The sequence below is a fragment of the Fundulus heteroclitus genome, chromosome 14, assembly GCF_011125445.2.
Source record: "Fundulus heteroclitus isolate FHET01 chromosome 14, MU-UCD_Fhet_4.1, whole genome shotgun sequence".
Taxonomy (NCBI): Eukaryota; Metazoa; Chordata; class Actinopteri; order Cyprinodontiformes; family Fundulidae; genus Fundulus; species Fundulus heteroclitus.
The window spans coordinates 14,082,236-14,107,543 of NC_046374.1; the positions used below are offsets into that span (position 1 = coordinate 14,082,236).

The following is a 25,308-nucleotide window of genomic DNA, read 5'->3' on the forward strand; positions in this document are numbered from 1 at the left end:
ATCTGCACAGCGCCTAGCACAGAGGTGAAGCACTGCTGTAAACAGGTGTTGGAAGATGTTTGTGTGCCTCCTTTGAGCGCCTGCTCAGGTGCAGTGCAGAGATCACTGCTGCTGCTAAAGTGCTGTTGACCGACTCTGGCTTCAGTGGATGGAAATTTGACCCGAGTAATGGAGGCTGTTAGGTGGCTGATCTTTGCAACTTTACACACAACTAGAGTGTGAGTTCATGCCAAGCAGTTAAAGTATAAGCGCTGTTTTCTGATATAGTTAAGGGTAAGAGTAAAAGAAACAGTTGACTAGAAGGTCAAATCTGGTTTTTAAACTCCAAATGTTAAATGAAGAAAGCAAGGTAATGCCCATTTTCATTCAGGTTAAAGATTAAAGTGCAGATTTAAAGAGAACACGGGTTGCTTTGAAGCAGAACTTGGTGCAATCAGTGCCAGATTAGACGGGGGGGAATCAGCGCCACAATTTCAACCAACAGCCAGCTTTGCCACAGCGAAGCCGGAGCTTCTCCTCTCCCTCTGCACAACCACAAATGATGTACTTATCTTTCTTTCCTCTCCTTTCCTCACCATCTTCTCTTTTTCTCACTATCACAGTCCTTTTATCTCCCTCTCCTTCCCTCTGGTCATTTCTGCAGAGCTGCGAGGACTGAGAACAAGGTGTCCCACGGATGTGGAAAAATGTGAAGATCACCGGGAAGCGTGACAACAGGATGTCCTTTTAAACCTCGGGGGAATAAACAAATGGAAAGAGGTCAAACCAACAGCTTCAGTAAGTCCTTAAATAATATACATGTTCCAGAGGTGGAGACTGTTTTTTTATGAGCATTTATACCCTCTAGTTTGACCCGAGCAGGTCATGTGTTGCACAAAAGGCATCTTCTTGATGCGGATGTGACAGATTTGCCCTTTAACTGTTACTAATTATTCATCTAGCTGTCGTTTGATCTGATTACTGCGAGTGTCAGGTCCCTGCCTCCTTTCCCTCTCCTCTCCTGACCCTGCACTCCCTCGCTCGCAGCTCCCATCCTCTCCCTGAACAGGCTCTGCTACAGCACAGCGCCTGTGCGCAGCGATGCTGAGGGAGGTCGCCGTTCGGTCACTGCGTAAAGCCGAGTCGCATTGTGACTTGGAGCTGCAGAATGTGCCATGGTGCATTAGTGCGCTGCCGCCTGGCCAAGCATGAGGCAGTGAGAGAGATGAGGAAGAAGAGGAGGAGGAGGAGGAGGAGGAAAAGAGGCAGAGGAGGAGCAAAAGCGTGGAGTGGGAGGATAGAATAAGGCAGGGGATAAAAAAAGGGAAGGGGAGGGGTAAGGAGTGAGGGAGGACATGGAGGGAGGAAAGTGAGGACATGAGCGCACTTACAGAAGCAGTAGCTCTGAGGCTCCGGGGGCACAGGTCCTTGTAAGGTGGCGCATCAATTATGAAGCAATATCAAGGTGTGTGTTTACTCAGGAATGTACAGTAGCACTCATCTTCACTTCCCTCTACTAACTCTACCTCTCTTTTTTTTTTCTTGTCGCTTTGCTCTTAAAACATAAAATCTTGGAAATCGTCACATTTTCAAAGCCTTTTTTTTTTCTATAAAGACTTCAGACACAGCTGCAGATTTTACATCTAGACCTACACTAATCCAGACCAATAGTTTGCTCGCCCAAAGTACCTGCCAGCATCTGTATGCGGGCCCCATAAGGGTTTCGCTGATGTGGGATGGACCTAACCTGTCTTAGCTGGGTCCTAAATGGATACGCTAAGAAAACCAGTTCCAACCAAGCAACACGTGTACATTCAGCAGTCCTTTTATTAGATACGGCTTGCTTTGATTGGCCGTTACTGAAAGGGATTCAACAAGGTATCAGAAACACTCCCGAGATTTGATTCCATGATGAGAGCGTCACACAGCCGCTGCAGATTTGTCGGCCGCACACCTGTGGTGCGACTCTCCGGTTCGTACACATCCCAAATGGTCTGCATTGGATTGAGATCTAGTTACCATGGAGGCAGTTGGATTACAATGAACCAGTTGTGTTTGATAAACCAGTTTAAAATCATTTGGTGTTGGTGATTTTGGTGATCTGGTGCGTTAACCTGCTGCAAACTGCCACCAAAAGATGGATACCCTGTGATCATGAAGGGGTGGATGTGGTCAGCAATAATACTCAGGTAGGCTCCGGAGGGAAGATATTTTATTGGTGAGAGTAAAGGGTTCATAGTCGAATAAATACTCCACATACTATAACACTACCACCGCCTTGATGCAAGGCCCGATGAAATTATGCTTTTATGCTGCTTACGCAAATTTCTGACCCTGAAACCAATCTTTTTAATCTATTGTAATCGAATTTTGGTATATTTCTGTTAATTGTTGCCTCAGTTTCCCGTTTCCATTGGACCAGAGTGACGGGCGTGTGGCGATGTGAATTTCTACTGCTAAAGGTCATCTGCCATCCAGTTCAAGGCGTTTTGGGCTTCTTCGCTGTTCTGATACTCAGTTTTAGCTCTGTTAGGTTGTCTGCACCGCAGACACATGCTTAAATGCATCAGTTCTTGCCAGCCTATAAAGTTAAGACCGATTTTATTCACAACTCTACCAGATTTAGTTTTAAAGTAAACCTTTAATTTGACCATGATGTTTCTTCTAGCTGAAGCTAATGTTAACATCTTGAAGTGGCTCCCAGCCAGAGTATCAAAAAGGCCTTCCAACCTCAAAGACTTGGGAGTTTATCTCCAAAGATAAATTCTCTAACAGTGGACAAAAGATGGTTGAGGAAAGTTTTTGGTTGCTGTCACACCAATAACGATTTTTTATTGCTTATTGAGAAGGGTAAAAATAACTTAATAAAATGCGAATAAAACAGAATTTATTTAATTTAAACTCATTTTAGATTACATTAATATCTTTTAAGAGATTAGTCAGATTTTCTAACAGAAACAAACTTCTTGGTTGAATGAACACAATTTTAAATCTGCCAGGGTATGACTCTTTTTGGGATTCAATTCATATGGGACCCATATGTAAATGCTGCTATTTTTATTATTATATCCAAAATGTTAAATAAATTTCAGTTTATATCTTGAATTCACAATTAAAACTGCCAAAATGCACCCAAAGCATTCAGAGAAATAAACATAGTAACATAGGTTGAAGACCTAAGATGATTTTAAACGGGTTAATCATAATTTCAATCCCGCTCTGTGTACCGGTCGTTGGCCTATTGCTTGTTTTGCAGAGCAGGACCTCATTTATAAAGCCAATAAAAAGAGACGGTGTGTGAGTGAATGGACCAATAAGAAAGCTTGCTTCAGGGATATGATCTCTTTTCCACCCTCTTCCTAAGCAGGTTTAAGCCACTCTGAATAGCCAGTAGCTAATCAGCATTGCATCAGCTGGATGACTGGTAGTTAATGCATGTAGGCTCTGCACAGATATGCAGGCTTCACTGTGTTTTTTTTTAAGCACAATGTGGGATTAAAAACAACAGAGGGGTGTAATTAAAATTTGTAAGAGTGAAATGTCCTGTAAACTTTAGAAGAAATTAGCATTTTAGGGGATGAGTCTCCACATAAGGGACGGACACTATTCAAGTTGACAGTCAAACACACGCACACTGTCAGGAGAGGAAGAAGTCACGCTGACCGGTCTTCATCCAGGGACTTGCGCTGAAAGTCAAACAAGTAAGAGCTCTGCATCAAGGAGTCCGCGGCTCCCCTCATGAGACGTGACCGAGGTTAAGGGAAGTATCTTAGGTCACAGCGGGGCTGCGCTCCCCTCTCGCTGTATCATTAAGTGACATACTCTGGCACGCACGCACGAGGGTTTCGTACACATCGCGGGGGCCACGCATAAACACAAGTGCCTCTTGTGCTCCCTCTCGCTGCACACGCATGTCTGCGTCATCAAGCTACAAGGCCTGGTAGCAACAAAGGCGAAGGCCCCGGGGGGACAACAGCTCGTAGCAGGAAGCCACGGGTTCATGGCCCGTCCTTGACCCCGCACTGGACCCAGAGAATGATAGGGAGTGAAAGGCGAGGTCGCTTATTCAACAACTGAATCAAATATGAGTTTTAGGCCAGCTACAGGGAGTGGGGACATTGATTAAAGGTCTTGAGAGCTTAAAGTGAAAATTTAAAGTGATACGTGATGACTGTGTCATGAATTATTAAGTTTACTAACTTGTTAAATGTAGCTGAAAGCTCTCTCTCTGGAAAAAAAAAAAAAAAGGCGCAAAAGCGGTGAGTGATCCATGGGAGTTTTATAACAAACTTTAGGGAGAGAAGTTGTGACATTGATAGCTGAAACTTTCCGACTGTTATTTCCAGGATCTGCCTGAGGTTTTGGCTCTTTTCAAGGATAATCACTAAAAGCAAAGCCATTTTTTCCTGTTCTCTTTATTGGTTTATTCTGTTTCTTCAACATCGTAGCTTAATTCCAGTAGTCAGAAAGAAAACATCAAAGATAGGAACAAAGATTTTTTTATTTGCTTTGTCTATTGCAAAATCGTAATCGTATATCCTCTGACTTAACATGTCAGAGGATATAGAAACATTTCAAAATCATACATCTCATATTATTTATTGGTAATTTGCAAGTAGGCAATTTATGTACTTATTTCCATTTATTTAAATGTTTTAATTTTATAATACTTTGACAAAAGATTGCTTGACATTTTTAATGCATTTTCTCAGAAAAATATTTTTGAAAGTGCCTCTTAAGTTGTCATGTCGTGACAGAGCAAAACTTATTCATACCCCTGGAAGATTTAGATCAAGAATCCATTCTAATTAACCAAGAAGTTTGTTTCTAACAGGAAATAGGAAGCATTTCTTAAACAAAATAAAATGTTAAAGAAAGCCTATGGAAAGCGGTGGGGATCTGCTGATGCCATAAGAAGAGAAAAGTTAAGAAAGTGTGTGTTCATCACAACAGAAATGATATTCAACACTAATTTAGAAATTCTATGTTTTCCAAAGTGTGAAGCTTTAAAAGTAATAAATTATGACAATGGGTTTATTGTTGTGGCAGATGATGTTCACACTGAGCCTGGTTCTGCTGAAGGTTTCTTCCTGTTAAAGAGCTGTTTTCCTCTCCACTGTCGCTACATGCATGCTCTGTAGGAGAGTTATTGCTGCAAAGTCAATGACTTATTGCAATCTGCTGGGTTTCCTTAGATAGAAACCTTTTGGCCAACCTGTCTGATTTGATTGAACTGACTGTAATATGCCTTGAGATGACATGTATTCTAAATTGGTGCTATATTAATAAGTTGATTTGATTGTTAATTACTGTTGATAATACTCTGGTCCAATTGATCTGATTCCTTCTTTATTGATTTTCTGGATTTTAATAATGTAGAGGAAAGTATTGGAAACAAGAAGCAACAAAAAAGACTTTAAAAACAACTTTAAGAAACAAGTAAAATAATAAATAAAGTAATTTTAAATTTCAGATATGTTCTTATTCCATTATACAGTTAAGTTATAAAAACTAGAAGGACAGACAGAGGGCAAAACAGTTTCAAAACTCAAAATTTTTACCACAGCGTAACTGTCCAGACATTTTTTTTCTCCAACCAAGGTGCAGTCCAGCACGTCCAGTTCACTGATGGGCCAAACGGTCAATAGCTACAAACAAGGTGGCCTACTGCCTGCTGAGAGAATCGACCGCTTTGCCCAGTGGAGAATACGACCGGCCCACAACACATCAGGCTCACATGCGGTGTGCAGTCTTTCTGATCCTTCTGACGTCTCCGCGGAATTGGCAGGATTGATCTGTTTTCCTTAAGGCCAAGAGCAAGCGGGCAATTCTGACGCATCTTCAATACGAGCACATCAGGATGTAGCCTGACTGTGGGACAGAGGCGATGAAGGCAGAACATATCCATTTCTGCATCATCTTCCTTTATCTCTGGCAAGCCAGCAAGTATCATATGACATGTGTGGTTCCATTCACGCACACACTCACACCTATGGACAATTTAGAGAGGCCAATTGACCTAACAGTCATGTTTTGCACTGTGAGAGGAAGCTGGAGTACCCGGAGAGAACCCACACATGCACAGGGAGAACATGCAAACTCCATGCAGAAAGACCCAGGACCTTGTTGCTGCAAGGCAGCAGTGCTACCCACTGCGCCACTGTGGGTAGCATCCCCAACCATTTTCAGTTTTATTACACAGTGCCTTGCAGAAGTATTCACATGCCTTGAACATTTTTCCCATTACAGTCACCAGCTTTATTCAGTTTTAATGGTAATTTATGTGACAGATCAACACAAAGTAGTGAATAATGTAAAGGGGAAGGAACATTTTTTTTTTTACAAATAGAAATTGTACACATAAAAAAACACACACACACACACAACACATACACGTCTGCTACAGAAAATAACTACGTTTTTTTGTGCGTGTATGTCTCAGTTAGCTTACATTTTTTGAGCATCTTTTGCAAAATAGCTCAAGCGTGTTCAAATTGGATGCCGTGCATTTGTGAATATTGGTTTTCAAGTTTTTCCCCAGATTTTCAATTTCAACTTGACTTTGACTGGGCCTTTCCAGCTCATGAATATGCATTGGTCTAAACAACTCCATTCTACCTCTGGCTGTGTGTTTACGGACGTTGTCCAGCTGGAAAACTAACCTCAGCCCCAGTTTTAAAGGGGAGATATTAAGCTTTCCAGTTCTTCCTTTTTGCAATGAAATCATTCAGTTGTGGAATCTACAGAAGTGGAACTATAACACTTTGGTCTAATATTCTCGTTAATTTACTCCCGTTCCTCCTTTTTACACCTTTTGTGAGGTGTGTCTGAGAGTGACCCATTTGGCACTGTCCCTTTAAATCTAAAGGAGATACTTCCTATCCCCTCCAAGTTGCAGAGCGTTCCACCTTACCCCTTTCATTTTTGTAGTATGTTGCGAGAAGGTGTAATGAACAACTGATGACTTATCCACTTGTAGCTTCCACATCCTTTAGCTTGGACTACAAAATCACCCAAAGAAGTAAAAATGACCTTGACCTTGTTTAGAAGCTCCGCAGCAAATATGGTGATGTAACTGTTCGAAAAAATTTAAAAGTGAACATGTAAAACTGAGCGGCTTGAAAAATGTAACCCTAAAAGAACATGAAAACATCTACGCAGCACCTGGACAGACTCCATTGAAATTATCTGCCTTCCTAGTACACCTTTTCTGCATTCCAGGTACACAACAAAATGTATTTGAGGGCTAAAAAAAATTGGATTTTGCACAATGTGTCCCCCTTAAGTCTTGCTGCCTCTAAAAGGTTTCCCTCCTAGACTGCCCAGGATTGCATGTCAAGCCATCAATCTTTCCATCAACTCTAAGTAGGGATTCCATGTCCCTGAGTTACCATGGTCCGCTTGGCTGCTTGTTTGATTAATACATCTGCTTGCCTGACCTGTCAGTTCAGTTGGAAAATCATGTTGTGGTAGCTCATACTCTTGCCATTTGTGGATTATATACTGAAGAGTGCTCCATGAGATGCCCAATGCAAGGGTAAAGCTTTGGAGCGCTTTAAAGCAGGGCAACATGATGCTTTGAACTGGTCCAAAGGTTTATCCATGACCTGTCTGCTTTGTTCCTTGGTCTTCACGGGCTATTAAGCCAGGCTTAGAGTTTAACATACAAAGCATATTTTTATTGGGTGGCAGAGAAGTAAAAACGTACACTTTTCAATTAAATCTTTTGTATTTGCTCTCATATCATTAGATAATTTATTTTGAAATGTAGAGAATCTGTCGACCTTGACGTGGTCAATCAATTATAGTTACGGGTTAATCAAGCGTCACTTTAAAATGATGTTGGTTAATATCAATTGTAAACTAACCCAAACCAAATGGGGTTAAGAGTTCAACTAAGCTACGCTGAGGCAGCCTGAAGGCCTTTACTGTTGAGCTTTGACTTGACGTTGAGAGACAGCATCATACCAAAGTGGGGGAAATACTAAAACATGCGCAGAAAGGAATGGGAGGCTGATCCGGAGCTAAAATCATGGATTGTCCATGCCCAGGAGGATGACTCCAAATCTTGTAATATTGTAATACAGTAGCGCAACTTCATGCTTCGAAAGAACACAGCGCCACAATATATTAACATTCCTCAGTTTAAGAGAAGGCAGTTGATATAGGTTACCACAAAAACGTGACATCACTTATTGTTTTTATGCAATTCAATTCAAAATGCTTTACTTATTCCAAAGGGAAATTAACTAAATAGATCTGTGGAACTGACTTAATTGTTACCGATGAATCGTTAGCTGAGCGACTTAAAGGTGCTAAATTGATCTCCAATTTATGTAAGAGGGAAATCGAAAGCCTGCATAATTTGACAATTCATGTTCGTATTGGACAATTTTATTGTGGTTGCTATGACGACATGACTGGGAAGGCGATCTTGTGTGTTGGTTAATTGGTTGACTTATTGCATATTGATTTTACTTATGTCTTTGTCAATAATACTAACTTACCATATTTGTAATGGACTTCACATTTTAAAATGTCAAAGTACCACAGGATTTAAAAAAAAAGTACTAAAAGAAGTGATAAAAAAAAAATATATGGTTTTCTTTCTTTTTTTTTTTTTTTTTCTTTTTTTTAAAAAGAACGTTTTCAGTTCTTACTTATAGTGTTAAGGCCCTGCCGCCCATGGTGTGCAGCGTGGTCCGGACGGATGATGGAGACATGATTTTGTAGAGTTTGAGTTAGGATCCTGGCTACAGTTTTTGTCTGCTCGATTGGTGTTCCGTGGAGAAGTGCACAGTAATCTATCCTTAACATGCGTGATATAGTTTTTATACCTATTTATTTATTTTAACTTTTTTTTCCCCAGGAAAGAAATCCATTGGGATTACTGCAGCGATGCCCTGGCTTGTCCCTTTAACACGAATTCCCAGAGAGGTTGACACTCGGGTTGGTTCTTGTTGAAGTGGGGCGGGTTGACGTTGTCAGGTGTCGCCGTCATGGTGACACGTTTCCGTGGTAACCATGGAGCGCACCAACAAAGGCAGGAAGCGAAGCCGCGGACGTAGTAAAAGCAGGTAAACTACTTTAACATTTTAGTATTTTTGGGGTATTCAGCTCTGCGCTTTCACGTGCGAAGTCTGAACGTTTTCCACGCGTTAATGTCTGAACGTTGGTCTGTTACGTAGCGACGGAAAACATATGACGTTACGTAAAGGTGCTATCTGGTCATGGAGTTCATCCCCTCTCAAACTTGTTGCACTTAAAAAGTTGTACCAACAGTTTCACTGTGGTTTGGTCTTGCAGAAAAGTTTCCGCCAAAGCTCCACCTGGTGGGCCAGCGTTGCCAGATGTTGGTGCTGCGAGTTCAGAGACGCCGGAGGAGGTGAGGGTTCAGACTGGACTTGGGTAAAGTTAGAAAGATATTCACAGATTCGGCTTTTCAGAATAAATCATCCGCCGATGAGTTATTGATCCGGAGAAGCCGAATCTGTGAATATCTTTCTAACTTTACCCAAGTTCAGACTGGGGGGAAACCACTGAGCTATATAATACACTGGAGTGCTAATTACCGTCTGTTTGAACGAGTCGCTTTGAAGCCACCAGCCGCCATATTGGTACTCCCTATTTCCCCCCAGTAACTAGGGAATATGTGCGCTACAGCATCGAATAACGAGGATTTTCTCATGTTCAGGGGGGGCTTAAGACTTTTAAAATGTCAAATGCCATATACTTTTATGTTATGTTCTAAAAAATATCAAGTACTGAGAAAGTCATGTGCTGAAATATTTAGCATTTTATTCATTTAAATATATATGTTTAACATTTATAAATATATAAATAACAATATACAAAAACATATATTTACATATGTGTATACATATATATACATATATACATATACACATACTTATATATACATATATATACATTTAATATGAATAACATGTAAAATATTTCAGCACCTAATTTCCTAGTAGTTGATAGTGTTAGTACATCCACTGACTGTAGAATTACCTGTGAAACGTTTTCACACAACCAGAAACCTGCTTGTTGTAGCAACCAAATCCTATGGGATTCTGTGAGAGTAGGGAGGAGCAAGATGGCGGCCAGTGACTTCAGTTTTTCGGCAAAATCAGCACTCCAGTGTATTATATAGCTCAGTGGGGGAAACGGGCATCATGCTCACTTCATTTCAATAAAGAAGTATGGCCATTGTTTCAAAGGGCTTTAGTTTTGTTAGTTTTTTTTTTTTTTTTTTTTTTTTTTTTTTTACAAGAAAGATAATAGCTGGCACATAATTACTGGCCTACAGTAGGCTACTATATGCAAAAAGCATTTCTCAGTTTCTACATGTAGCTTCCTGTGAGAAGTCTGGAAACGTTTGGAAGTTAGGTTAATTTTTAGAGTTGGATAAATAAATATTACAGGATGAAAAATATTTCTAGTTCCAGACTTTATTTCCTCCAAAGAGCTCCTGGTCTATCCATTCATCTACTGTACCCGTCTGTCTTTCTGTTCACCCCTCAATTAATCTATCCATCCCCCTGTCGATGCGTTTAACCATTTATTTTTGCATCCATCCATACATCTGTCCATTATTACATTGATTAGTGTGATTTTTTTTTCATCAATTCATATAATTTTTTTACCCTTTCGAGAATCAATGACCTCTCATTTATAAAAGTAGGATGCTAAAACAGAAGACGTTTTCTTCTTTGCCCACCAGGGACTGGCCGCCCTCCATGCAGCCTGCCTTTACGGTGAACTGGCTACTGTCCAGGTGCTCCTAGAGTCCAGCCCGTCTTGGATCAACAGCAGTGATCCTGAGGGTCGCCGGCCCCTGCACATGGTCCTGTCCTCACAGAGCTCCTCCAACTCCTACGCCTGCCTCCGATATCTGCTGGAGCATGGAGCTAATGTCAACACGTAGGGGCCTTTCTTCCAGAAATATCTGTATGTTGGTCTTTAACTCAGACAGCTGCATATTCTAACCCAACAGGATAACAAAATCCAGACAACTATGGATTAAGAGTCACTTAAAGCTACTCTGTAAGTGATATTTATACCAGCAAAGTAAGGATTTTAAAAAGATTTTTCTTTTGTTCCTAATTAGCACCACAGATTCAGGGCAAACCCCGCTGCACTTTGCCGTCTCCAATGGCCTCTTTGACTGCTCGGAAACCCTTGTGATGGCCGGAGCAGATATTTTGGCACAGGACAGCCTGGGACTCACACCTCTGGACATGGCCTACATCTGGTGCCACAGGAAAATAGCAAGGTATCCAGCACAAGTGAAGGCGTAACAACAAACTGAAAGCACCTTAAACACTTTTAAATTAGATGAATTTTATTTTTAAAAAGCCTTCTTGCGTGTTCAGGTATTTGAAGCACAGTGTGTGGCATGCTGAAAAGAAGAAAGAAATGGAGGAGATAAAGTTGACTCAAGTTTTGTACAGAGATCTAATCAATATGGTCAAGCAGAATAACCTGGACAAAAAGGTGAGCCATACTATATACTTCGAATAATTTATCTTTAACAACAGCTCTGGCTTCAGTTTCTAGATTCCAATACTTTGAATTTTCTACAGAGCCTTGCAAAAGTATTCACACCCTGCTAAACATTCCCATGTTTAGTCACTTTACAAGCACAAACTTAAATATATTATTATTTAATAATATATTTATATAGTAGTGCAAAACTCTGGAGAGGAATGATATCCGCCCTAATCAGAGAAGCAGGCAAGAGGCCCAATGCAACTCTGGATGAGACGCAGAGATTCCCCGCTCTGGTGGGAGAATCTGGAGATAGGACAACTATGAATGGTGCATTTCACAAGTGTGGAGATTATGGAAGAGTGGCAAGAAGAAACCCATAAAACGTTCAATTTGTGTAAACCATGTAGGGGGAATATGTGGAAGAACATGCTCTGGTAAAATGATACCAAACATTACAATTGAACTAATTTGTTGACAGCAGCATCATGCTGTTGGAATACTTTTCTACATCAAAGCAAGTAAGAGTTGATGAGAAAATGGATCATAGAATTAAAACGAGGAAAAACTACCAGAAAAGATAGAGGGCGGGGTGAGTCACTTACTAGCAGGCTTAGTAGGTGATTCCAAAGCTACAAAGAAACAGTTCTATCAGACGAAATCCTTTGAAAATATACTATCCAAAAAAATTAAAGAACAACTTTTTAATGAAAGTGTAACATTACAGCTCTAGGAGAGGTGGGCAGGGCCGTCACAAGTCTGGTATCTGCTCTTTCTTTGCAAGGCACTGTTTATGCAAGCGATCATTCTAAGCTATTTCTCCATTCTGACAGACCCTTATCGATGAGAAGATGAAAGAGTGGGCAAAGGCGAAAGGCTTGCCCCTTTTGAAGGAGTACTCCCCCAGAGCCCTGGTGTCCAAATACCACAATCAGTGTGTCTTACCAGAGCAGACCAGCTGTAAGCCTGAACCTACCAAGGGCCCGCCACAAGCCCCTCAAAAAAACGAGGGCACCTCCACCACCGCGCAACTGGCCGCCTCATCCAGCAGTCCGTGGACCGTCTTCGTTGGCCTCCAGCCAGAGAAACTCCCTATAGAGCCAGACCTCAGGAAGAGTGTTATCGTGTGGAAGGACAGCAGCAGCCAGAGGCTTCAGTATGTCACCAAATGGGACAGAGCGCCAAACCCTGCCCCTAAAGTGCCCCTAGAAGTGGTTGAAAGAGTGCTGTTCCCCAGAGCTTTCCCCTCTCGGATCGCCACGCCACGGGGCTTCGAGCCGCAGAACGTCGAGGAACTCCAGCACCGAGGGATCCCTCAAGGAAGGAGCACCTCTCCCTGGACAGAGGTGGCCATGCACCTGGCTGAGTTCCTGGAGCAGGGACACTACTGAGCCTACTCATTTCCAGGCAATAAAATGACGATTAAAAGCATTTATAAAACCTCTATGAAGAAAAACCCTGAAGCTTTAAAACTATATTTTTCTGCTATAATAACAACCTCCTTACTTTACAGTGTCCACATCCTTCCTGAAAAAGACAAATATGATCAAGTATCAGATTGACTGTGGTGGACAAGTCCCTTACATTAAAACCCTCAAAACAATTATTTGTTCCCAACTGGCATGAAAAATAAGACCTGACAAAGTGTCTTTTATACATTGAGTAAGTAGACATTGTACATCGCTAAATAAACATAATTTGCCAGATCTCATTTTCTCTTGCACTCACATCCTGGTACTATAAAAAAAATGTGACCCTGAGGACCTTTACTCTGCCTTATGTGCACATCTGGAATATAAATGGTTTATATGGGCAATAATGTTATGGGTTTTACTAAAGAGCGCATCTTAACTTTATTTTACTGCTATAGTAGTGTACACACTGTTTAAAGTCCAAACTTTTATTATTAAAAAAATACAAGTCCAAACTTTTGCCAACTTTTATGAATCTGATAAACCTGAAATAAAATTCAGCTGTTCTATTTGCATGTTCTTGCCATCTGCATCATTTAGCTTGCTTTCCAAGCATCAAAAATATTATTTTATAAGATTAGAAGTGTAAAAATGAATATAGACCTACATACACGCACCATGAAAGTGATCAAAAACTGGACGATTTTTGTAAAACTGGTCAAAAGACAAGAGGGGAGCTGGTCAGGGATCCAAGAGGCCAAGGTTTAAGAGCCAAGAGGTTACTCAAGTACAAGTCACCAGAATTGACAAAGACTCCTGGATAGATGTTGAAACGTTTTCAGAAAGAACAAAGTCTGGTTGCCTCCGATTTAAGCCTGTTTGCTGTCCAGAGGTCAATAGTAACGCTAAAGCTGCAGCAATTTCCAACAAGTACTGGCTGTGCTCTGCTCATTTCTCCTGTTTTCACCATGTCTGAAATAAGGAGAAATTAGGGTTGCAGGACAGTCACCCTTTTTCCCAAGGAAAACATCCAAGCTTGACTAAAAATCTCCCCCAAACCCTGATAGACAATGTGTGACGGTCTGCAAGTGTGTCACAGAAGCCAGCACTGTTACTTTCCTTCAAGATGGAAATGGGTCTTCTGTTGAAGTGGATGAAATTATGAAGATCCTCACTCAAAATCTTCAGCTGTCTGCATGAAAGCTAAAGCGGGGTTTGATTTTTTTTTTTCTGCTTCGCTGGGTGACTACACACCGAAATCAAGAAAAGAATGTGTTCTTGAGGGGGGGGAAAAGTAAACTTTCTGGTATGAACTAGCCAGTCTAGAGGTAAATCTGTGGGTTCACCTCAGGATGGTGGTGAACCATCTTTAGAATCTGACAGAGAACTTTACTAAGATAAAGGCCAAATGATGCCATGTCAGCAAGTGGGACGCTGATACGACACTCTTTTATTCTTTAAGGGTTTACACACAACCAATTGCAGCTTTAAAAAAAAAGAAAAAAAAGAAAGAAAAACAATAGATTTCTGTGTTTAGTTGAATTGAAATGGATACCTGTCACAATAAGGTGGAAAAAAATCTTTGAAATGATTTGTCACGGTCACCAAAAGTTGGAATTTGAACCGAGGCGTGCAGACTTTTCAGAGCCACTGCGTATCGCGAAGTTTAACAAATATGTGGCAAAAGTGACAAACTCAAACCTGTCACGCACTCCAGCTGCTACCCCCAACAAACGCGGGGCTGGCACAAAGGTGAGTGAAAGGTGAGAAAACCTCAGTGAACCGGCTCACCTGTCAGATGAATGCACCTTCACCGCTCTGCCCCGGGGACATGAGCCAGGATCCAGGCGAGGGCGTCTGACCAGCATGCGAATCCAGACCACGACTCACGGCCTGTCAGCTGCAGGTGTCTGGCGTTCTGGAGCGCGTGCGTTCATGGTTTTTGTCTTTTTCCTTTACTTTAACCACTTTGAACCTGGCGCCGGCCCCGTGATCCGGTCACGTGGGACTGGAGTAACGTTCTCCCGTTCTCCAAACAGTCCAGTTCAACTGGAGACAATAATCCCAATGCTTTTCTTCCCCTTGTCTCCTCTTCCAGCATCAACAGTTAAATTCACAAACTGTTTCAGAAAATCTTTTATTTCACAGCTGTGCACATACCAACCTATGTAAAATCATACTGTGTAAAAACTGTTTCAGCTGCTAGATTGCGCCTTTTAATAAAACCAGTTTGCAGCTTTTGTCCCTGGGCATCAGCGGCCCTACAAAAAAAATAATAATTTCACAGGTTTCATCTTAAGTAGTTTTTAAAATTTTTTTAAGCTGAAATTTAATCTTAGATACATTTACAAAAAAAGCTGTTCAGGAACAATCCAACATTAAGACAGACAGGTAGCCACTCGTCAGTGCCGACGAGTAGCGAACGCACTAAAGCAAATCCTACCGAAATTGTAAGCTATGTGACCAGATGTAGACGGCTCTGGGTCAGTTTGTACCGGGTTCTCATTTCATCCGGACCTACTTCCACTTTGGGCCCCGTTAACAAACCATCTCACATTAATGGACTTGGTCGCTGTGTGTCAGTTTATATTCATGAAGAAATGCAATTTAGAGGCTCTAGATGTGTCATTGATGGAGGTTCTGATCCCTGCTATTAGATATTATGATGGCTGATTATCCTAATATAACTATAAGCAGCCTTCCACCAGTAGATAAGGCTTATTAGTCACATAACAGCAATACCGTGAGGCAGAAAATAAACAGATTTTAGAAAATAGCTTTAAATCCTCGCTCATCAGAGCTGGTACAAACTACAAAACATTGCGGGGTTGAATGGACTCATGATGGGTATTAAATGTCCAAAGCGGGCATAAATTGGCATACGGTCGGAACAAAAAGTCCTAAAGTGGGTACAACTATATAGTCGGTGGGTAATAATGGGTTCCTGTTGCAATACCAATGTTAAAAGTAGGTAAAGATTGGTTCATGTTCTGTGGGTAGAAACTGATGGACTTTAGGCAAGAAATGTCGCCAAAACAGGTACAATTAACCCCACTGTGGCTGCATATGGACCCACAGTTGGTATGCAATGTCCTCATTATGGGCACGAATGGATGAGTGGTGAGTAAGAAAAGTCCACTTCTTTATACCCTTCCTTATAGAGCACAAGACCAACATTCAGTTTATTTGATCCAAAAGGAAAGAGACGCCTTGAAGCTACAGTTAAATTAGAGTTATCTAATCAGTTCTATAAAGTAATCCTTAAAAGTGATTGACAGATGTTAAAATGTTTTGTTTTCTAAGAAGATCTCTTTTCATACTTTGGCACCAGCTAATCTATCTTACTCAATGGAAAATTACTCCCCTCCCACCTGGCTTTTATGCTACCATTAAAACTTAAAATCAGACAAAACACAAAAATGACAGAGGAAGAAATCGTTAAGAGGAAATCCAAATATGATTTATCCATCCATCCATGCCAACATGTTTAGTTTGTCAGTTGTTTTATATCCTTCTCAGACATGCCTTATTACTAAAGCTTAAAAATGTTGTGATGATACAAAAATCACTGCGCTACAGTCAAGATCCCCATAAAGGAGGTCTCCAGTAGGTGCTGAGGGCGGTCACAAGAAACCCAAAGATGAACATGGCCTTTGTAAACTCAACCGCCCAATCTGTTCATTGGTCCGTCCTTTTTGTGCGTTCTCCCCTCGTTTTGGCCGCCCCTTCGCTTTAGTCCAATCCACAGAACACCTCCGCTGTCCTTCGTGCTTTACCGCTTTTTGTCCAACTTCTCAACACTTTTTCTGCCCCCCGAGGCTGCACCCTGAGTCCGAGCCCTTCAGTACATTTTCTGTCGGCTGGGCAGTACTGCCTCCTTGAGGAAAGAGAACACCAGGAGGATCCCAGACCTCTTGCCCCGCTTGCCTTTGGTGAAATAGTTAGACACCACATCGTCTGGAAAAAGAGCAGGAAAGAATAAAACAAAACGTGTCAAAAGGCAAACGTCATCTGAAGTAAACTGTACATTACACACCTAAAAAAGTCAAGAGCGGATGTAAAGGTTATCTGCAACAGAAACGGTCTAGGGCTCAATTTTATCAAGTATTTTGAATTTGCAGTTCATGAGGATTTAATTTTTTGGAAAAAATCGGGATTTTGAGAACTTGTTTTGGTAATACACTGCAAAAACAGAACTAAAAATAAGTAACATTTTCTTGAAATAAGAGTATTTGTCCTTGATTTGAGCAGGTAAATAAGATTATCTGCCAATGGAGAGAGTAATTTTCCCCTTAAAATAAGATAATCAGATATAATGCACTTAAAATAAGTTGATGGAGAAGAATTGTTCCTATTTTAAGTGCAAAAATCTCATTCCATTGGCAGATTGTCTTATTTACCTGCTCAAATCAAGGACAAATACACTAATTTCAAGAAAATTTTAATGTATTTTTAGTTTAGTTGAGTCTGTTTTTTGCAGTGTAGCATGCAATGTTGATCATATTTTTTACGAAAATATGTTGTCAAAATATTCTGAAGATGAAACTTATATTGCCCTAAGACAAGGCACTTTATTTTATTCATTTAGTATTGAGTTAGTTTGGAGTTACACAAGTGAAGCTCGTTCTTAGCTGCATATTCAAAACTAGCTTATTGTATAAAACCACCAGCAGCAAACATTTTGTGTTATATCTTCTACGGTGGCAGGGCTGCTGTCTCTTTTTACAAGCATGTTTCACAGCTTATATTTAGTTGCATTTTGAATTCAAGGGAACTCACAGACGGGATGATTGAAACAAAAGCAACATTTTACAAATAATTTATATTTGTTTTTAATAGAATAATTGGATTTGGTACATTAAAATTGGAGCGTTTATTTTTAAGCCATATCGTGCAGTCTTAATTTTTGCCCAGTATGAGCCTCATTAATGTAACATTCAGTGTATGAACAACAATAGCTAAGCTCAAGCCTGTTGCTTTACGTAACGAGTTTGAAAATGACATAAATCTACTTTTTATCAACCAGTGAATTTTGCCCACAAACCACTGGTCGATGGATCTCTAATAAAGCCCTAAAAACACATTCCTCTTTCCAGGACAAATATTGTAGGAATGTTAGTGAATAGAAGTCCAATAAAAGCTAAATATAAAAGGCAAGCCTCTCTCCTGGTTACGTCTCAAGTGAAGGCCCCTCATGTTACACTTTAAACACCCACGCTCTAAGCTATCAAAGCGTATCTGGACATTTCTCACCTCCTTGCTGCATGGTGGATGGAAGTACATTTTCTCCCGCTGATAGTGACACAAAGAAGGCAAACGGGATGACCCACAGGCAGATGGTGAAGTACGACAGCACCTGAGACCAGTCAGGAACAAACGGTGCAAAGTTGGAATAGAAACTCATTTCCAGCTTTCAGAGCTGTAACAAAAAGGTGCAATACCTCTGAAAATGGGTAATACTCTTGTGCAAAGTACTGGAAGGCCATGTAATGGTTCACCACCACTAACACTGCAAGACAAAAATAAATGATGTTGAACAAAGTAAAACAGGACCGGAAGTGACAAATCAAGCTATAACACTGACTGTATTGTTTTACTATACATGTTTGTATTGTATAGTATACTTCTTGAATCCCATAAACACACGTAATAAAATCTGAAGTGTGCGTGGGGCTCACCGCAGGAGAGGATGAAGTTCGGGGAGCTCAGCAATATGTAGGGGAAGGTTCGCAGGAGGCCGAAATACACCAGGTTTGTAAAGAGGCCGAATCCCACCATCAACAGAGGGAAACCTTCAAAAAGATAGAGACCTACCAGCACGCCTGTTGAGAACTGGACACATTCACACACAATGAGACTCCAGCTTGCATACACGTGAACTCCAATGTACATTTTACAACAACATGTGCGTCATCCTGTACCCATATACTCACCAGGATCATGTACTTTATTATTCGACTTGTGGCCACTGTGTACTCTTCTATTAGTTCAGCCAAGTAGTAGAGGCCAGCCGCTGGTGAGGGATGAAAGGTAAATAACTTTAATATGTTGCAAAACACTTTAGATGTGCGTTTGATTCGCTAGGAGCTAGCACATCTAAAACAGGGATCTTTCAGGCACTTTCTGGAGCGTCCCAACGGTCAAAACACCGAGCGACGGTCAACAACACAGAGGATGACCCGTAGATGCATCAGACAGCATTTACCAGCACTTCTTAATGGGCTGGGCATTCATATTGAATCCTATAAGACCAGGGCCGGCCCGAGGCATAAGCGAACTAAGCAGCCGCTTAGGGCCCCCTGGTGGCCAGGGGGCCCCAAGCAGGGGGGCCCCAAAAACGATTGACCAGGCCCTGGTCAATTTTTTTTTTTTTTTTTTTTTTTTTTTTTTTTTTTTACAATTAAATAACTTAAACAAGTGATATAAATGAATGAATATCAATTTATAAATGAACATTTCAAGAAAAAAAATTCTGATTCAACTGCTCATGTGCATTCACTTCGCGACGGCAGCCGTGATGGCGCTGGCGGCTCGCGGCTCGCGGTACGCGCGCGTGCATTGACAATTCACGCTGGCGCGCACGTCACGTTAATAGGAAAGTCTAAGCCATGTCACAAAAAAGGATGTATCCCTCTGGTGCAGAAAAAAGAAAACGAAAGAGGAAGAGAAAAAAGAGCAAGATAAAGGTATGTTTGCATGATTATTTACGGACCGATATATTTTGTGCAGCAGCAGCACAATTTGCACTCACGTCACTGAAGGTAACAGCTAGCTCGTCGTCATAACTCATGTCGTGATATTTATCAGCCATCCATCACCAGAGCGAAATCCCCACCATTAACAGTGAAATATTATCCGTTATTAATATACATTTATCTAGGTAGGTGTGTATTTCATGTATTGGTACATATCGGCGAGGGAGACTATGTTTCTCGGCTGGCCTGGCCTGGGAACGCCTGCTTGGGATTCCCCCAGAGGAGAGGGACGTCTGGGCTTCACTATCGAAGCTGCAACTCCCGCGACCCGACCCCGGCGGAAGATGATGGATGGATGGATAGATATCGGTTTAAGTTGGAGAAAACACAGATGCCAGCTTAGCTAGGCTAGCATTGCTGTTTGTGTTGAAGTGAATCTACTACCTTCATAGACAAAGCACGTGCAGAGAGCCTCTCTGCTCTAAGATCTTTGGTGGGAGATGGTATTTATCTTTATTAGAAAATACACCAAAAATGAATATAGACTGCAGTTTTATTAATATGGTGGTGAGTGATGACGCAGTGCTTTCCTCGTATTTAGGCTGCAGTAGATCACCATGTTAAGTTTTCCCCATATGGCAATTATGCCTCATTTGCCAATTAATATGAATTGTTAGGTGTGGAGTTTCTTGTGGTGCAAGATGGGAAAATAAACTCATTCTACTCAATAAAGTATGCACTATTCAATGTTTTTTCCCCCAGGAACACTGTTGAAGTACTTTGGAGAACAACCAACTTTACCTTCCCCTAATGTTTCATCTAGTGTCAGTGCCTCCACAGCTGATGATGCAGCAGGTGAGGGTTTTCTTGATGGCAAATGGTTACATAGCCTGTTAATATGACATGAAACATTTAGCTTTTTATTTATTTCTTTATTTTTTGTTTGTTTGTTTTATCATTGCAGGTTCATCCGCTGCACAAGCGATTAAAAGCGAGGAGCAGTTACAAGCACCTACATTCACCGATGCGTTGATTTCAAAATCAGCCGGCATGACAGGTCTGTTAATCTAAAAGTTTTTGTTTTGTGTTGGCTTTACAATAAAATTTTCTGCTATGTTATTTTATTCTTTTTTATTAAATCTAATGTCCCTACAGGTCCTTCTACATCTGCACCCACTGCTATAGATTTACCATCCACTGCCTCAACAAGCTCCAGCTACCAAGATAGATCAACAGCTCCTCCAATTGACCCAGTTGAATGGTCAGCATTCCTCTCAGACTTAGAAAGGACTGAACTGGTAAGAAGAGGGCCAGATCTAATCAGTGACACCTCTACATTCCCCAAGAAATCAGATGGACGAAGCTTTCACTACCACTATACATACAGACAATTAGTTAATGGGGAAAAAATCAAGCGAAGCTGGCTAATTTATTCAAAGAAAAGTGATGCAGTTTACTGCTTCTGTTGCAAATTATTCTCAAGAAAGTCCACAAAGCTGTCAACAGAGGGACTGCGTGATTGGGTAAATGTAGGTGCTTTGCTGAAACAGCATGAAAATAGTCAAGATCATTGCAATAATATGGTGAAGTGGAAAGACTTTGCCCTCCGTCTTTCTAAGCAGAAGACTATTGATGCAACAGAAATGGCCCTTTTGGATGCAGAAAGAAATCGTTGGAAAGATGTTCTCATCCGTTTGATTAGTATCATTCAATCTTTGGCAGAGAGAAATCTTGCACTCAGGGGGTCAGTTGATACTTTGCATCAGGCCAACAATGGGAACTTCCTTAAAGAGGTGGAACTGATGGCAAAATTTGACACGGTGTTAAAAGATCACATCAGACGAATTGGATTGTGGAATGCAGCACAACACGTACCTGGGTAAGACTATCCAGAATGAGCTGATAGTGTGTCAGTGACAAAATAATTGAGGTAATGGTGGCAGAAATCAAGGACTGCAAATATTATTCAATAATTTTACACTGTACACCTGATGTTAGTCACCATGAACAAATGTCTGTTGTGGTGCGCACAGTCACTCTGGGCACAACACCAGAAATAAAAGAGCACTTTTTAGGATTTCTGATAGCTCCAGAATCCACTTGCCTGGGTTTGTCTAATCTAATCCTTAACAGGCTTGAGGAATTGAACATTATGACGAAAAAAATGACACTTCAAAAGGCTTGAAGTGTCATTTTTTTAATGCTATAGTGGATTGTAGCATTCAGTCATTGGAGGATAGATTTACATCTTTAAGTGAGGTTAAAGATAACTTTGGGGTGCTGTTCAATTTTAGGGAGCTTGATCAAAAAGTCAATGTGAGCTTCTTGTGGAAAAACTCTCTTGTGGAGAGGAGGCTGATATTGATGGTAGCGCACTGGCATTAGAGATAGAGAGTCTTCCTGAACTTCAAACTATGAAGACTGCCTTTGAGCTTCTCACATATCTCTCACAAAATGAGATGTTTGAGCTTTACCCAAATCTTTGTGTAGCTCTCAGGATAGCCTGCACTCTGCCTGTGACAGTTGCCTCAGCAGAGAGGAGCTTTTCCAAGCTCAAATTAATAAAATCATATTTGAGATCATCAATGGCCCAGGAAAGACTAAGTGGACTTGCAGTCATTAGTATTAATAACAAAGTTGGCCAAGCACTACCATACAATGATGTCATCAGTGACTGCATCCAGAAAAGCTAGGAAGGAACGATTTTGAGGCATTGCTGTACAATTCATTGTTGAACCCTTGCTATTCTTATGTTTGCTTTCCTTATTTAAGTATCTGTTTTTGTAACATTCTATTTTTGACTATATTATTGTTTGTTTATTTTGGTTTATTTAAAATATTGCACATTTAATGCACATTTTGCAAATAATTTATTTAATGTTTGTATTCAAAAGGTTTAATAAAAGAAAGTATTGTAAGTATTGTTTATTTATTTATTTTGTATTAATACATTACCGTAGTGTATTCATTTATAATATGCTCTATAACATTATAGTGTGACATTTGTGTCAGTAATGTGCTAGTATAGGTGATTCTGCATGGTGGGAGGGGGGCCCCCAAATCAAATTCTGCTTAGGGCCCCCAAGAGGCTCGGGCCGGCTCTGTATAAGACAGAAATCAGCTCATCCAGATCCAATCTTTTCAGTCACATTAGATAATCTAGAATTACTATCGTGACACAATTGTTTGTGCCATTTCTTGTGATAACAAACGCCAAGAAAAACTGTCTAAAAACGTGTCGCCAAATCCAATCAGACGCTTACAAGCACAGATATTCCTCTCAAACTTATTACTAAACAGGTTAATCTCTGCGCTAAAGGGGACATAAAATTTGCTTTCAATCACATGTTCCTAATCTTTGGACATTTATTGGTGCTGTGCTGTTTAGACAGTAAAGGGAACATTCAGACCATACGATCAACTTTAAAGGTTTTGAAACATTATCATTTAAATGTTTATCACATCAAATCACAATTCTTATCAAAATAATAACTTTTCCCTCATTGTCTAATTGTCAGTGTCTAATTCCCATCACTGGTCTACATGCGTACTAAATAATAAAGGCCCATTTCCACTGCAGGAACCCTTACAGGAACTCTGCTAGCTAAATGGAGTCGTTTTTTTCTCACCCCTGTGTTTCCATTAGAGGAACCAGGACCAAGTCAGACAAAAGCGGGCAGTGGTGTACCCCAAAAAACCGCAAGGAGGAAAGACTTTTAAGATGCACTCTCTCCTAAAGATGGCGCTTCGTAGCGGGAAGATGCTAAACACTCATTGGCTGAATATCCCCTTCATTTCATTTCGGTCCTCTCCTCCTCTGCCAGACACATTTTCTGTTCATTTTAAATTACATGACAGTATTTCTGTGTGTTCGTTTCCAAACCACATTCATGCTGAATGTTAATGTTATGCAAAGTTCCCATTCCAATGCATTAATCAATAAAAACCCCAACAACCCAAATAAAAATATTTAAAGTTCAGACTTGTGCCTCAGCATCTCCTTCACAACTCGTTTCCTCACAGTCGAAACACGTCTTTAAACTTTGAACAGGACTAATCCTTCTGAGTCAAGCATTTTTGTTGTCAGGGAATATATATTAAACCTATCACAGGAGAGGAATATACCCTACATACATGTATTTCTTATTTTTCCATTTTTGTTCAATCGCATTTTCACACTAAACTGTGCATTGGGTATATAAATCAGTATAGTACCTATTCTCTTACCTCCAAACTACTCCTTTTGTTATGTTGAAACAAAATATATTTTAATCAACAAAAGTAACACAATATAGAGTAAAGGTTTTATGAATAAACTAACAACTGGAAGATGTTACTCACACAGTTATTGACAGAAATGCATTCAAGCTATTGGAGAAATTAACCAAATTAAGAAGAGAAATTAGTGAATTTTGAGTACCTAAAGTGGTTTACTTTCATCTCCTTGTATTTCTCAAACATAAAAATGATGATGTGGCGCTCAGTGGATTTCTATGACAAATTTCATGTAACTTTGTTCATATTTCATTTAGTTTGCGTTCAAATCCTCAACCACCTAGTAACGTGATGTAGCAATAGTCTAAATGTCTACCATCATGTACTTAATATGGTTTATACTGTAGGTGTTTGATATTCCTGACTTTTCAGACCAGCTGCTCTTTAAGCAACAGTTTTGAACTCGATACAAATAATTTCATGAATCCCAGAGGAAAAACTAGATAGAGCAACAGAAAAACAACAAACTTGGCCATGTGCAAATCTCATATCATAGTTTTTTTTCTTCTAAAAATAAACAGTCAACCAAAAATCGCACCTGGATTTTTATTCCGTTTTAAATAATAATTAGTACTAAATTATTTATCTCTCAGTGTGTGTAGTACCTTTTTTTAAAAAGGTACTACATTATTTTCTTTGTTACATTAGAAAATAAAGACGCCTGAGTGACACCTGCGAGCTGGACTGAGCCTAAAGACATGTTAGTTCAGAGTAAAACGCATTCTCGATTCAGCATTGATTTGAACTTTTGTTTCCTCATGAAAACAAACTCACACTGGTGCAGAGAAACTAGCAGCACAGCTAACACCCAGCGTCACCAAGCTGTTGTAACTTCGGTACAGTCTTATCGTAGGAGTTTGTCCTAGAGATAACGACACTCGATTTGCTAAAGACCAAAGGAAACAGGAGCCAAAACGGCAGCTCGCTGGCCTGTCCTCAACAAATTCACACCGTAGCCAAAGCGGGAGGAAACCGGCCCAGTAATGTGAAAATGAAACAGTGGACGTGTTCGCTGGGACTCCACTGACGTCCACCTAAGCGGCTTCACCTGTTCACTGCGTTAGCATTACCGAGCTAATCTGAGGCGCAGGGCATTGTCAGCTTCAGCTTACCTATCGCGAGAGTGACGAAGGACACCTGGACGACCAGCGACAGCCAGCTCAGTAAATAAATAAACCACATCTCTCTGCATATGCTGCAACACACACAGTTACGAGAATAAGGACTGGAATGAGCTAGCTGGCTGCTAGCGTTGTTCAGAGCTCCTTCCGCTGTGTTTTCAGTGGCAGCTGACGAGTGCAGGGAAGACGGGTGTTGTTCGACGGGAAGACAGCGACGTTCTTTCTACAGCGCCACCTGTGGCGGGAGTGGAAATTGCAAGTTCGTCACGTTTTTAACTGTTCATTCTTTTAAATAGAAATGTTGAACAAGATTGCACACGACCGAAATTA

The 25,308-nt window shown here is 40.6% G+C and overlaps 2 protein-coding genes and 1 long non-coding RNA gene across 3 annotated transcripts; 2 read left to right on the top strand and 1 right to left on the bottom strand.

Moving 5' to 3' along the window:
• Positions 1 to 280: 280 nt before the first annotated feature.
• Positions 281 to 13,332, top strand: si:ch211-1o7.2 (ankyrin repeat domain-containing protein 53). Its single transcript, XM_012854446.3, has 8 exons — positions 281 to 543; positions 644 to 777; positions 8,849 to 9,056; positions 9,286 to 9,364; positions 10,709 to 10,908; positions 11,096 to 11,260; positions 11,361 to 11,481; positions 12,309 to 13,332. Exons 3-8 carry the CDS (start codon positions 9,004 to 9,006, stop codon positions 12,864 to 12,866), a joined length of 1,176 nt encoding a protein of 391 aa, XP_012709900.2. The 5' UTR covers positions 281 to 543; positions 644 to 777; positions 8,849 to 9,003; the 3' UTR covers positions 12,867 to 13,332.
• Positions 13,333 to 15,199: 1,867 nt separating this feature from the next.
• Positions 15,200 to 25,161, bottom strand: tex261 (testis expressed 261). Its single transcript, XM_012854448.3, has 6 exons — positions 24,970 to 25,161; positions 18,821 to 18,900; positions 18,566 to 18,719; positions 18,329 to 18,396; positions 18,141 to 18,243; positions 15,200 to 16,844 (listed from the first exon to the last, which is right to left on the bottom strand). Exons 1-6 carry the CDS (start codon positions 25,037 to 25,039, stop codon positions 16,729 to 16,731), a joined length of 591 nt encoding a protein of 196 aa, XP_012709902.1. The 5' UTR covers positions 25,040 to 25,161; the 3' UTR covers positions 15,200 to 16,728.
• Positions 19,443 to 20,985, top strand: LOC118565678. Its single transcript, XR_004932524.1, has 4 exons — positions 19,443 to 19,573; positions 20,345 to 20,437; positions 20,547 to 20,639; positions 20,738 to 20,985. It is a non-coding gene; the product is annotated as an uncharacterized LOC118565678 (long non-coding RNA).
• Positions 25,162 to 25,308: the final 147 nt, after the last annotated feature.

What these genes read in the sequence shown, in the direction of transcription:
- si:ch211-1o7.2 (XM_012854446.3), top strand. Translation starts at nt 9,004, where the DNA reads ATGGAGCGCACCAACAAAGGCAGGAAGCGAAGCCGCGGACGTAGTAAA. An exon ending in GTTCAGAGACGCCGGAGGAG is followed by an intron (nt 9,365 to 10,708) that starts GTGAGGGTTCAG and finishes TTTGCCCACCAG; the next exon opens with GGACTGGCCGCCCTCCATGC. An exon ending in AGAATAACCTGGACAAAAAG is followed by an intron (nt 11,482 to 12,308) that starts GTGAGCCATACT and finishes CCATTCTGACAG; the next exon opens with ACCCTTATCGATGAGAAGAT.
- tex261 (XM_012854448.3), bottom strand. Translation starts at nt 25,039, where the DNA reads ATGTGGTTTATTTATTTACTGAGCTGGCTGTCGCTGGTCGTCCAGGTG. An exon ending in TAATAAAGTACATGATCCTG is followed by an intron (nt 18,720 to 18,820) that starts GTGAGTATATGG and finishes GAATGTGTCCAG; the next exon opens with TTCTCAACAGGCGTGCTGGT. An exon ending in GAACTTCATCCTCTCCTGCG is followed by an intron (nt 18,397 to 18,565) that starts GTGAGCCCCACG and finishes TTTGTCTTGCAG; the next exon opens with TGTTAGTGGTGGTGAACCAT.